The sequence below is a fragment of the Eublepharis macularius genome, chromosome 11, assembly GCF_028583425.1.
Source record: "Eublepharis macularius isolate TG4126 chromosome 11, MPM_Emac_v1.0, whole genome shotgun sequence".
NCBI classification, from domain to species: domain Eukaryota; kingdom Metazoa; phylum Chordata; class Lepidosauria; order Squamata; family Eublepharidae; genus Eublepharis; species Eublepharis macularius.
Genome location: NC_072800.1, coordinates 61,215,430 through 61,229,428, shown reverse-complemented (window position 1 = coordinate 61,229,428; position 13,999 = coordinate 61,215,430). Strand labels below are relative to the sequence as shown.

At 41.6% G+C, this 13,999-nt stretch overlaps 1 protein-coding gene across 1 annotated transcript in view; it reads left to right on the top strand.

Moving 5' to 3' along the window:
* Window positions 1-13,999, top strand: part of COL1A2 (collagen type I alpha 2 chain) — a 70,307-nt gene that overhangs the window by 19,721 nt on the left and 36,587 nt on the right. The window contains exons 12-22 of the mRNA XM_054990946.1: window positions 2,071-2,115; window positions 3,145-3,198; window positions 3,309-3,353; window positions 7,625-7,678; window positions 10,694-10,792; window positions 10,900-10,944; window positions 11,051-11,149; window positions 11,795-11,848; window positions 11,945-12,052; window positions 13,538-13,591; window positions 13,740-13,838. Of these exons, the coding sequence (XP_054846921.1) occupies window positions 2,071-2,115; window positions 3,145-3,198; window positions 3,309-3,353; window positions 7,625-7,678; window positions 10,694-10,792; window positions 10,900-10,944; window positions 11,051-11,149; window positions 11,795-11,848; window positions 11,945-12,052; window positions 13,538-13,591; window positions 13,740-13,838 (756 nt within the window). The remainder of the gene's footprint in view (window positions 1-2,070; window positions 2,116-3,144; window positions 3,199-3,308; window positions 3,354-7,624; window positions 7,679-10,693; window positions 10,793-10,899; window positions 10,945-11,050; window positions 11,150-11,794; window positions 11,849-11,944; window positions 12,053-13,537; window positions 13,592-13,739; window positions 13,839-13,999) is intronic.

Genomic DNA, 13,999 nt, shown 5'->3' with positions numbered 1-13,999 from the left:
AGTGGGAGGTCTCCGCCTTAGCAACCCTAGTTGGAGGAAGAGCCACTTGAAAGGCTTTTTAGGCTGGAGGAAGACTTCTACATTTGCTCACCTGACTGGTAGGCTACAAACCAACAATTTAGTTGTCAAACACCAGTCTCCACTCTTGGCTTACCCCAGGCCCACCAAAGTCAATATAAATATTATAATATAAATATTAAATATCTTTCCATCTGCTGGTTGTGCTATGACACACTAGCAGATACACATATTGCACACTAGGCAAAATATTATCAGGCCTTTTCTTTAGTTGCTGTGGTGAACTGAGGCAGGCAGTTGCTCTTGAGTTTATATGAGAAAGTGTGGAAAACGAGATGTGGGGAGTAAGAACTTTTAATTTTAAATTATGAAAAAGAACCCCCCGACTTCTTTGTCAGGTTCTGATGTTTATTCAGGAACTGATGTTTGCTTAGGAAGGTAAATCAATGAAATGGCAATATGGTTCATAGCTTAAACTATATTAGTCCCACCTTCAGTTTCTGCTGCAGTTGACATCTGATGATAAAATACTTAATTCCTATCTAAGAAACACTAGAACATAGCATATCCAAAGACTGTTCAAACTATATCAAAATGGATCTTTGTAAGTCAAGAAAATTATTGTCCATGTCTTCTCAAAACCAAAAGAAGGTGGATTTGATTGGCAAATCTTATCCTCACTGCAAGCTAAGATATAGTAGATTGAAAGGAAGAGGTTGGTGTGGGCCTACACATGTGCCCCTAGTCAATGTTCCATGTTTGTTCTAATGTGCTTTCAGAACTCTTATTTAAGGAGGCTGTACAACTTATTTCAATGGATTGAATAGTCCTTCATGCTCAGAAAATCCCCATGAATTTTCTTCCATTAAAATGGATAGACTAGCCTTTGTAGCAGGGTAGCTATGTTGAATTCCCATGCCTACAAAATCATTTTGTTCGACTGGATAAACAGTTTGCATAAAAAATAGAACCAACAAGCTTGTGAAAATAAAGATTCTCCCATTAACCCAAAATACTGATAGTCAACACAAATGGTTGTATTCAGACTCCCTCTACTGCCACAGATGTGGGACAGCTCTCAGTCCAATCTGGATACACACCAGGAGAAGGGTCAGGACGAAATTTATGCTTCTTCATACTATTTTCTAAATACCTTGGGAATTGCATTCCAAGAAGTGGTGCTTTCCATACATAAATTGTCTAAATCAATAGGATTGCATTCACTAAAATCTATAGCTTAACTGGTTTGTGAATCCATTTGCCCAAATATTGTTACACAGCGGTGTAGCATGGGTTTAGAGTGCCTGGGGCAACTCCTGGGCTCCATATGCATGCTCGCAAAGAGTGTGCATGCTACCAGGACTGTGCAATGATGTCACTGTGATGTCATTGCCCTTGGGGGTGGGAGTGCTCCTGCAATTTGGGCTGCTCACCTCCCTATCCATCATCAGGCAGGCCTCCATGGCAGCCGCCCACTGCTGCCAGCTTGGCACACTCATTGGCTACAAGATGGCCAGCTCAGCACTTAGCGAGCCGGCCACCCTGTCAGCATGGCAGGCGGCCAGGGCACAATGGGTGGCCTCCTGCAGATGGAGCGCAGGGTGTCCTCAGCACAGCACCCCACAGCGCCCGCTAAAAATTATGCGCCCAGGATGACCACCCCTGTTGCCCTGCCATGCCACTGTTGTTACATCCTAGATACCTTCAGCTAGCATATTTTGTATCCAATCCAAAGAATATCACCTTTGAAACAGAATTTAATGGATTTTAGGTTAATTATAACTAACTTGTCCATAAATTACTTCTCAGTGGGATTTAAGCATGAGTGACATTCTCTAGATTGCAGCTAAAGTTCATGCCATCACTCTTCTAATTGCAAAGCAGGCTTGTGAGTTACTAATCTGAGTTGCTTTATTCAAAGTAAATGTTTATGTGTATGTTATATGGTAGATCTGTAAAAGTGGACCAAACCACTTGCTGAAGACAGTAACAAGCATTGCAATGAAAGAACAATCTAAAAATGTGTTAAATTATACTATTTGTTATTCACAGGGTGAACCTGGTGCCGCTGGAGAAAATGGTACCCCAGGACAAACTGTAAGTATGTTTTTTTATAATGTGTAAAATATTAAATTAACGTGATATTTGTAAATTGCCATTTCTTAAATGTCTCAGCATGTCTCAGCTTGACATGCTGATAACATCACCCAAAAGAACATACCTTGTTTGAACTCCCTCAGCTGTCATGGCCATTCCAGTCATTAAATTGACTGACTTCTATATCACTTGCAGTTCATCCATTTTTTTAGGCTTGCTTTAAATGATTGACATTGCATCCCTTAAATGACTGACATTGGCTAGATCGCAATTCCTGCTTTTTATAACATTAATAATAATTACATTTGATTTATATACCGCCCTTCAGGGTAACTTAACACCCACTCAGAGTGGTTTACAAAGTATGTTGTTATTATCCCCACAACAAACACCCTGTGAGGTGAGTGGGGCCGAGAGAGCTCCAGGAAGCTGTGACTGACCCAAGGTCTCCCAGCTGGCTTCAAGTGGAGGAGTGGGGGTCAGAGTCCCAGCACTCTTAACCACTACACCAAACTGGCTCTCACTACACCAAACTAGCTCTTGTGCCTGGCTGGCAGTGGCATCTATTCAAGAAGCTACTGCAGGAACTAATCACAATCTGCTGACTTCGTGGGCAGATGCTGAAGGCATAGAGAAACACTAAGTAATAAGTCTCAACTCAAAAATCTCAAACTGATTTTAAAAATTATTAAGTGTCCTTTTTAAAATGCTAGGTGGTAGGTGTCATAAGTCATATATATTAAAATAAATTGCATTAATATATAATGCTTAGTTCATAGTGAAATGTTATTATTTGATTAAAATACAAAACTTTTATGAAGCTTCAACAATGCTGTAATCTTACACTCACCAATATATGTATGTAATCCTGTTGCGTTCAGTTAGAGTTATGCATGAATAACATTGCTCAGGGTTACAGCGTGTTGTAAAAACGGGGAAAGATAGATGCTAAATTATATTACTCGATGAGCACACTGTGGTATCTGTGCATATATATTAAGTAACAATTTGCATGTACTTTGCTTTCAGGGTGCTCGTGGTCTCCCTGGTGAAAGGGGAAGAGTTGGTGCTCCTGGACCAGTTGTAAGTGATTACAAACCTGGGCAACCTTCTTATTTGAATTAAGCTTTCATTTCTGTTCTGGATTCTTTAATTCCATACCAAGAATTTAAAACGGCATTTGTTTTCTTTAGGGTGCTCGTGGCAGTGATGGAAGCGTTGGTCCCGCTGGCCCTGCTGTAAGTCAGAATTTTAGTTTACCTAATTTATTATCTTGTCTGGAATTCATCCCAAGTTATGGGTTGTATCTGTTCCCTCTCCCCATTCCCCACCCTTGGTCCATTGAGCAACAGGGGATATTTAAGAATACAGACCTGTCACTTGCAGGTATGCATCCAAGTGCCAAAACATTGCAGGTAGTATTCTAAGGGAGCTCTGCAGACTCTTCAATTCTAGACAAGCTGGTATTGCAATTCCATGCAGTATATCAAGAATGGCCCCAGTTTTAGCCCCAACATCGGAATTCCCTCCAGTCAAACTGCACCAGGGCGAAAGCCCTTTATTTGGCCAGTTGGTGATGTGATCCTCCATTCTCAGCAGCTTGTCCAAGGAAAACACCAGTTAAGGAGTCTGAAGGGCCCATGCTGGTTGGTGGTGCCCAAAGGGAGGGGCATCTGCCAGCCAAGAGGGAGAAACAGCATTTTGTGTGCACAGCATGTGCCTTGCTGTTAGGCATTTACTGCCATTTTCCTTGGCCATAGGGCCAAGCAGCTTCAAAATGAGTTAGCAACTGCTCCTCCTATCAGAAAATGGGAAATTATCCCAGAGGTACTTCATGGGCTGCAGTAGCTGGTTTAATAACAGCAAGAAAAGCTTTGCTTCTGGTTTGGGTCAACAAATAACTTTCCCCATCAGTGAACAGGAGATTGTTCCAGGAGCTCCTACAAGATACAAGCAAAAATTTCCTGATGGGAGAGATGCTATCATTAGAGAAAACAAACAGGGCACTCACAAGGCTCATTAGGGAGGAAAATCCCATCCTTCTCCTGGTCCCCAATGTCTTGCTTCTTGCTCTTTCTGGTTGCTTCCTTCTCTTCCCCTTCCCTCATGCTTGGAAACCACTTTCTCTCTTCCCCCCATCACCTGTTTCTTGCCCTTTCTCTCCCACGCAGTTGCCACTTTCTCTCTCTCTTCCCTCTCTCACATTACTGCTTTTGTTCTCTTTCCCTGTTTTTGCCCCTTTCCTTCTCTCTCTCACTCACTCTCCCTTCCTCAACCCTGTCATCGCTTTCTCTTCCCCATTGTCACTTCCTGTCTCAAACAGTACGAGGGCCGCCCCAGTCAGGATTCCCTTGCCTCCATGGATAGCCAACCCCATGATGCTGAATATCACCTTGCGAGAACTTAAGCATCATTCTCTGCTTTTGTGGGGGCTTAAGCCCCACCCCCTTTTAATGTTTTGGGAGGGATCTATAAACTAGGAGTTTCTCAAAATTTTCAGAAACATCTCCCCTGTCTAAGATAGACCAAACTCCTCCTGTTGTTCCAAGATTTTGTAGCAAAATTTTTGTGTAAATTGATCTCTGATGTTTAGTACATTCAGCTGCAAGCTTGAGACTACTTGATTAAGCTTAAAAGGGTATCCTCATAAGTGATACCAAGAATGCCTTTTTGAAATGAATAGAGGATTTATTTGAATGGAAATGTAATGCCTTTTTAAAAAAAAATATGAAGGTATCTTCTAGAAGATAGATGTTTTCTTAACTAAGAAGAATAGCTGAAGTGCGCCATGAGAAGTTCAATGAGCCTGAGTGATGCTCCAAATATTACATTTCTTAGATGTACATATGAAAACCTAAAGTATAAATAAAGCATCCAGATGCACTTGAAAATGTTGGTTATGCAGGTATATTTGTCAGAATGCAAGGATTGGCTATTTTTCCTGACAAGTGAATACTTAGTGATAAAGTATAGTTTGCTGTCATTTAACGTGTGGAATGAGATCTTTTTAGGGATTTTGAGACATAGCCTGTTAAACACCAGTGGCCAATGACTCCAATGGCAGTTACATCCAGCTGACATATTAAGCATTGAGGGAGCTTGATAGCATAACAACTTTGCAGCTAGACTTATCACATGCCTAATTCTGCCAGGCAAACTCCCACCCATGCTGCCCTGTCTCTGCTAGTGTTCAAATGACCTGTAGAGGGTGGGGGTGGGAAGAAGGGGCATTGATCAACATTGTGATGTCACTTCTGGGGTGACATCCAGAAGTGACATCACACCACTCTAGAAAGTCCTATAAACTCCATGATTTTACCAGATAAAACCCAGAAATGATGTCACAACATTGATAGATTCCTCATCTCCCTGTGCCCCATCTTCAAAAGCTCTCAGTGGTTGAGGGCAGAGGCCTGGCACAGGTCAGCCAGAAAATGTGATCCTAGCCACATCTTCCAGAAATAAATAGTAAATCTTGTTTGATTTATACACCCAAGACAAATTTCCTAATTGGATTTTTATCAAGTCAAGCAGAACCTTTTGCGGGTTTGAACTAGTATAAGGTTGTTGGTATTATGAGGATAGACCAAATCACATAGATAGTCCCCATGCTAGGCCCTGCTCTCTCCATCAGGGTGAACTAATGTTGGCATGGAAAGTCCTCATCTAGTTTAGTCTGCTCATATGATATAAACCTCCATAATTTAGCAGTATGACTTGGGAGATAACTATAGCTTTTCAGGAGCAAAGATGTTACAAAGATAATATGCCTTAGATGTCCAAAGCTTAGATGTCAAATGTATGTCCATTTATTCACAACATTCAAAAACCAGAAGGCGAACATTTTAATCTTCTAGGCCATTCCAGGCTCTTTCCTACAAATTGATGTATGTTCCTACATGCAGGATGTATGTACGTCCACTGTAACACATGAACAAGGTTCAAGCAACACTGTTATTTACAGATTTAAAAATGAAAACAGGGCAGTGCTACTCTCATTTATATAGTATTCTTCCAGTTGATACTGGGAATATGTACATTTGGTTACACTGTTGGAGCAGATTTCTCCTCCCCACAAAGTCTGGCATCAGGAATTAAAGAGATAAAAGCTAATTATACGGTTGTCTCCCATGACGTCATCTAATATGGCTGCTCTGAAGATAATTCTTTCACTTCAGAGATATTTTGTTATACTTCACATAACAAAGTGCCTCCTTTTTTGCTCCACGTATAGTTTCACAGGAACCTCATGGAACTGACAAAACAGTGTCAGCACGTACTTTTTCTTGGATATTTGATGAAGAAATGAAATGCTGGCATCTAGTGAGTCATTCCATGTGATCCTATGACCTTGTGGGCCACAAGTTGAGTTAAAACATGTAGGAACTTCAGACTTTGTCTGCCTTGTGCCTTCTAGTATTTGAGTTCAGGCCTGACAGCTTTTGATCCACCAAGGTAAATGTAGCCCATGAGAGTTCAATAAACCCTCACTCTTAGCTGACTGTCTGGGCCTAGGGAGGGGATGTGTGTCTAATGTACTTCGTGAGCTGTAACACATGGCTAGTGGGCTTCTTTTAGTTAGTTCTTCATGACCACCATGTGGAACTTCCACCCTGCAGAAGCATTTCCAGAAGCTTTCAACCTGCTATCATAACATAAGAACTGGGTCCAAAGCTGCTACCATTAGACAGATCCAGTAATGGATGGAATGTAGGGTAAAAATATTTAGATTAAGGAGGCCTTTTTGAATGGCTTCTGGACTTAGATTGAACCTTTTTTAAAAAAAATCTAGGAGGTCCCCAGTCTTTATGATACCATGGGCACATTTGGAATTCTGACAGTGTGGTGGCCGCGGTCACAAAATGGCTGCCACAAAATGGCAGCCACATCTGAAGGTTGTACAGAGAAGATCTTTGTGCTGGGGAAACAGCTTCTGCCAAAGTAGTATTTTTAAAAATTTGCACAGCCAACCAGATCTCCAATAACCAATCAGAAGCCATACTTGGCAAAAGTCCCACTTGGTCCCATCCACTTTCTAAAAACACTTGGCGGACACCAAAAAAGGTGTTGGTTGATGCAGTGGTGCCCATGTGCACCACTTTGGGGAACCCTGATCTAGGCTAAACAGGGAATGTCTGAAGGCACTTTCAGAGTCCTTTCAGCGTATTATGGTAGTGAACAGTGAGCTCTCTTCATTTGTTCAAGTGGGACTTCTCATAGAGCCTTTCCTGTCCCCATCAGATTGTTCTTCTGTAGGATGGTACCTGAACCTGATCCACATTTTCTTCTGTTAGAACATCCTGCAGACATAATTGTACACTCATACAAGCCTTTGCAAATAATATCAATCATGGCTTATCAGAACTGGGCCTTGTCATGTCAGCATTCCAAAAGAATGTTCATTGATTCAAATAAGCCTGCTCTGTTTTCTCAGTTTATTCTGTCAGAATACCTATACCTGCAGATCTCTAAGCCTTTCTCTCTCTCCTCCACTTTCTTCATCTTGCAGGGTCCTATTGGTGGTGCTGGACCTTCTGGATTCCCAGGTGCTCCTGGTCCCAAGGTATGGACATCTTGAACAGTAGGGCATGTATCCTTGAAGTGAGATTGTTCAGCAACATGACAGGTTTAAAAAAAAACTTTCAAACATGGCAGCATTTTAGTTATACACTTCCAGTGCAATTCTAAACTAAGCCCACTGAGGTCAGTGGATTTAGAAGAGCGTTAATTTGTTTGAAGTTTCCTTCCTGCTAGCATACATGATAATGCTTTGGGAATGGGCCATATCTCACTGAAAAGTCTGTGATTATGTTGATAATTCTGAAATTAGTTAGGATTTTCAAGGGCTGAAAAGTAATGAAATTAAGACCCCCCCCCCATTGCATACATAGATCCATTTCTTACCAGAATGAATAATGTTACTATTATTATGTATACTCAGTATCAGGACATGAGAGTTGCCGTGTTGGATCAGACCAGTGGTCCAGCATCCTGTTTCAGGTAGTGGCCAGCCAATAAAGGCAAAGACCTTCCTCTGACATTGCCTCTTAGAACTGATATTTAGAGATTTACTATATATGGAGGCTCCCTTTAGTCATCTTGACTAGTATCAATCCTTTATCTATCTAATGCCCTTTAAAAGTCATCTATGCTAGTAGCCATCCCCATGTCCATAATTTAATTATTCCATTATTCAAAAAATCCATAATTTAATTATTCATTCAGTAAAGAAATTTCCCCATCTTGAATCTATTGTACATCAACTTCATTAGACCCATTACATTTCATTGGAGAGGAGGACAAGGTTCTCTCTGTTCACTTTCTCCATGCACAATTTTCAAAATCTTTATCGTCACTCTCAAAGGAGACCAGTTCTTAAGAAGTCATCTTTTAATAAGAGGGATGTTGACAATTATTGATGTGTGTCCAATCTTCCCATTCTGGGCAAGGTAATTGAACAGGTTGTGGCAGACCAACTACAGCCATTTCTGGGTAAAATATTTGCCCTTGTGCCCTTGACCCATTCCAATCTGGCTTCAGGCCTGGATGGGGAACCACATCAGCAGTATTATCTTTGTTGGATGGTTTCCAGCTGCCCTTGGATAAGGGCAGTTCATTGCTGCTGATATTATTGGACCTATCAGCAGCATTTGATATGGTTAGTCATGATAATTTAATGGATCAACTGCAATTATTGTTTGGAGTAAAAGGGACAGTCCTCCACTGCTTTTGCCTGTTCCTTGCTGGCATGGAAACAGAGACAGAATCAGCTAGTTGGGATGTGTAGGGTGCCCCAAAGATCCATTTTATCCCCAGTGCTCTTTATTCTGTATGGAAAATCCTTGGTTGAGATCACTGGGAGTTTTGGATTGAGTTCTCACCGATATGCTAATTACATCCAGCTTTATATATCATCATCTAAGCTTCAAAAAGCAGTTGTTTTGGACCAGGATGTTGAGACAATAGTTGAGAGGCTGAGGATAAACAAACTGAAGCTTAATCCAGACAAGAGGTGGTGATGCTAGTTGGGAAGGCAGAGTGCCTAGCTGATGTCAATCTGCCAGCCTTAGATGGGGTTACACTTTTTAGTAGATTAAATTAAGAGCCCGGAAGTGCCCTTCGCCCTTACGGATACAGAGGTTGATTCTCTTGGTAGGAGCTCCGTCATTCATTTATATCCAGCTGATAAGCTGGGCTTTTATTTCGACTCTGTTGACCTAGCCACACTGATCCAGACTGGACTATTGTAATGTGATGTTCATGGTATAAAGTGCAGCAGCAAGATTCCTGCATGGGAGCAGCTGCTTGGAACATATAATTCCAATGCTGTATCAACTGTATTGATGTCCCATCTAGATCCAGGCCCAGTTCAAAGTGCTGGTTATCACCTTTAAATCCCTTCATGGCCTGGGGCCCTCATATTTTGAAGCATATCTCCCAGTAGTCTCGTGCACCAGTTATGCTCCTTAGACAGCCTTCTCCTGGTGGTCCAGTTACCTAGTGGTATCAGATCATGATCTTTCTCTGTGATAGGTCCATTCCTCTGGAATGGCCTACCAGAGTGGCTGAGGAGGGCATAGGATTGCCAGTCTGCAGGTGGGGCCTGAATATCTCCTGGAATTACAACTGATCTCCAGACAACAGAGATCAGTTCCCCTGAAGAAAACAGCTGCTTTGGAAGGTGGACTATAGGGCATTATAACCTGCTGAGCTCCAGCTCCTCTCCAAGCCCCTCCCTCCCAAGGCTCTACCTCCAGAGCTGGCAACCCTAGGGGGAATCTTCACTTGCTGAAATCAAGATGACTGTTTTTTATTTCGGAAGGCATAGAGTGTGGAGGGTGGAGTAAAGTGCTTTGGAAGATTTGGCTGCATTTAAACCATGTGAATTAACTGTGTATTAGTTTTAACTTGCTGCTGGATATTTGTGATGTATTTAATAACCTGGCAGCTTTTACTGTTTTGATAGCTGCCTAAAGCTTATAGAGATAAGGCAGGGTATACATATTTTAAATAAATAAATCATGTCTCCACCTTAGTAATCTCTTTTCTAAATGGCAAGTCCCAGACTCTTTAACCTTTCCTCATAAGAAAGGTGCTGTGACCCCCTGGTTACCCTCTCCTGAATTTTTTTCAGCTCTGCAATATCTTTTTTGAGATATAAATTGTTTAGTACTCGTATCTTCAAATGTTTGCAGTTTGTTAAAGATTTACAGCTCCATCCTGGGCATGTCTAATCAGAATCCTATTTTGTTGGACTTACTCTCAGGAAAGCATTCTTTGGGACTGTTTCTGACACATCTCATGCAATATGTCACATGAGCCAAGATCGAATGTCAAGAAGTGTTCTGTAAAAGCAATTGGGAGCTCCTTTCTGTTTTGAAGAGCAATCAGCCAGAGTCTGACCATGATTATTCTGGCTAGTACCCCTTAGAGTGAGTTAGATGAGTGTTCTGGTGTTATCACCATTTTCATCTCTAAAAATAGACGAGAGTGGTATAGGTTATTTGTACTGAAGGGGGGGGCAACATCTGCTGCCTTGTGCTTGAAAATTTATGCCTGAAATCTCTTTCTCAAACAGGGTGAAATTGGATCTGCTGGGAGCCCTGGCCCATCTGGTCCTGCTGGCGCACGTGGTGAAGTTGGTCTTCCTGGTGCTTCCGGTCCTGTTGGTCCCCCAGTAAGCTAATTTAATCTCTGCAATTTCTGAATATGAATTCTATGACCAGGAAGAGCAAAAAGGGGGTAATACATATATTTTAAAAAATCTTTTGATTTCTTTTTTAGGGTAACCCTGGTGCCAACGGCATTAATGGTGCTAAAGGTGCAGCTGTAAGTATGCCTACATGGACCTGAATCATTTTATGGAACGTGTTTCCATTCATGCTACAGAGAAGGTTGTGATGCGTTCTTCTCTTTTGTTTTGCATTCTGTGTAGGGTCTTCCTGGTGTGGCTGGTGCTCCTGGCCTGCCAGGTCCTCGTGGTATCCCTGGCCCCGCTGGCCCCGCTGGCGCTGCAGGCGCTAGAGGACTTGTTGTAAGTGATGCTCTCTATGATATGTCAAACTTTATAGTGGCTTCTAACGTGTGTAATGGCAACAGGTCTGAAAGCAGGCACTTATTCTCATGCAGTATCTAAACAAGCACATGTGGCTTCTGTGCATCGCAGCCTCTTGGTGTGCTCTGGGGCAAAGCTCCCTGATGGCTCCTTTTCCCCCTTCCATAACGTTGGGCATCTTTGCCACGTTCTTAATATTTATCCAGGGATGAAGCAGTGACTGATAATGATAATGTTTAGAGTGGTGTGTTCAGTTTGAGTAATGCTTTTGACATCCACCTTAAATATCAAACAATCCTAGTCATTTTCTCGCATTTTTGTTATTACTTAACACTTCCCTCAGAGCTAAAAAGCAGACTTGTGAGATAGGGCAGTTTTATTATCTCCTGCTCAGTCTCATAGTTATCATATATACGATATTTTTAAAAAATTAACTTTAGGGTCTACAGAACCCCTTCTACCTCAAAGTGGTAGACCAAGGACAGCACAATTATGTTGGCCCACTAACAATAAGCTTGTAGCTAGGCCATTGGCTGTTAGTGGTCTTCCCTTATTGGAGAATGTGGCTACTTGGAAGGTAAAATGCAATGGGCTCTTTCTTAACTTTCTTTTTTTAAAATTTAGGGTGAGCCTGGACCTGCTGGATCCAAGGGAGAATCTGGTAACAAGGGTGAACCTGTAAGTACTATAGCACTTAATTGTTCACAGCGTATTGGGTGTAAAAGCATTTTTAACTCAAGCCAGTGACTGTTTTACTCTCTTTACTCTATGCAGGGTTCTGCTGGCCCTGCTGGACCTGCTGGCCCAAGTGGTGAGGAAGGCAAGAGGGGTGTCAACGGCGAACCTGGATCTTCTGGTGTACCTGGCCCAGCAGGTTTGAGAGTAAGTACTTTTATACAGTGCAAAAATAGCAAGAGAAAATGCTAGGGGAATACATGACCTGACAATCCTTGAATGGGGTTTTCTGCACTCCCGCAGATTAGAACAGAACAGGCGAGGGCTTAATGGCAGGAAACCAAGCTTTGTATGCATAGGCCCTGGAGCTCCAATTAAAGGATTGTGGTCCACAGGGCAAGCAAAGACCATTGCCGGAATACACTGGAGATCACTGTTAGCTATGGCATCCAGTACTGGACTAAATAAATAATTGGACTGATTTGATACAAGGCAGCTTCCAGTTTTGTCTAGAAGAGCCTGTATTTTGCATCTCAGCTATATAGTTAGCTGGTCAGTTAGTTTGACTTCTGTTCCACTCTTCCATTCCAAAGAATATCCAGATGGACATGCAATAAACCAATAGAATGCAACTTCCATTTTCTATTTAATTACAGTACTCTTTTTTTAAAAGTCACTTTTAACCAAAATGTTTCTAGCCCATGTATCAATTAGTATATGTAAACTTCATGCTGGCGTAGCTGTGGAGATGTAATGTGTGATGTACATTAACTGTCTGCTTCCAGGCCCATGTTCTTCATCTCCAGATCTAATGGAAAGTAGAAGCAATTGACATGCATAAGACCATTTTTCCCCAGGGTTATCCAGTTATAAAGGTCAATTGCAGTAATGCTTCTATTAATGTAAAAATAAAATGTGTGAATTGGCTCCATTGTCATCATTAGGTCAAGTCTTGCTTTGTTCTGTTGATGTGGGGTTGCCCTATATCTAGCTTCCTTAGTCACAACCATAGCACACCCATAATATACTCAAAAGACACTATATGTCAGTGTCATGGAAATGTAGCCTTAATAGTCTGAAAGCTGTCATTGGTTATTTCTCATTTGATTCCCTTGGAGCTGCCATTAAAATCAATAATAGAGAATCAAGATTTTGATGCAACACTGAATTAGAATGCTCTGTGACCAAATTGGCTCGAGATCAAGGATGTATCAAGATAAGCCTAAATTCAGAGGCACAGGTGATCAGTGTGCACACTTGATCAGTCAAGTTGTGCAGGATGCTTCAACCTATTTGGTCCCAACATTTAACTGATAACACAGTGGCGGTAGGTTTAATCCACATGGCTGACTTAAGTATAATCTTGAGGAACATATCAGTTGCTCCACAGGGTACTTCCTGTTCTCTCCATTACAGTCTATATAGTACCCAGTTAAAACCACAGAACAGATTCTAATTCAACTTTTCCAGGGTATTCTGAATTCAAGTTCTCTTTTAAAGAAAAGAAGAAATCAAATGTTGGGAAACAAGGTCTTATTTGTCAGTGTTAAAGGATGTTGTTCATCATCAAATGCATGACAAATGGCAGGCTATGCCAACAACCTTTGTTGTTGTAAACCCTCTTTTTGCCTTGGATCTGAAGTGCATTTGGTTTCTGATCTGATTTTTATGGTCTCTCCCTCCTTTTTATAGGGTGTTCCTGGATCTCGTGGTCTCCCTGGACCTGATGGTAGAGCTGGTGTTATAGTAAGCCAACTTTTTTCCCTTAAGAAACCAGAGTTTTATAACAAATAGTTGGGTTTGTTTGGGATTTTTTAAAATAAAAGCTAGAGGAATGTTGACCTTGTTTCTAGTTTTGTTCCCTCCAAGCTGAGCTTGATGTATCTCTTTGTAGGGTGCTGCTGGTAATCGTGGTGCTTCTGGCCCTTCTGGTAGTAAAGGTCCTAGTGGTGATACGGGTCGCCCTGGTGAACCTGGTCTCATGGGTGCAAGAGTAAGTATGGGTGGGTGGTGTGGCTTTGAAGGGAGCAACATCCAGATTGATGGGTGAACAAAATAGTAAAATGTTAGAGGATACTTGTTTGCTGAAATTAGTTGGCTTTTTTTTAAAAAAGCCCCATTTTAAAAGTGCACTATATATTAAAATACATTGCA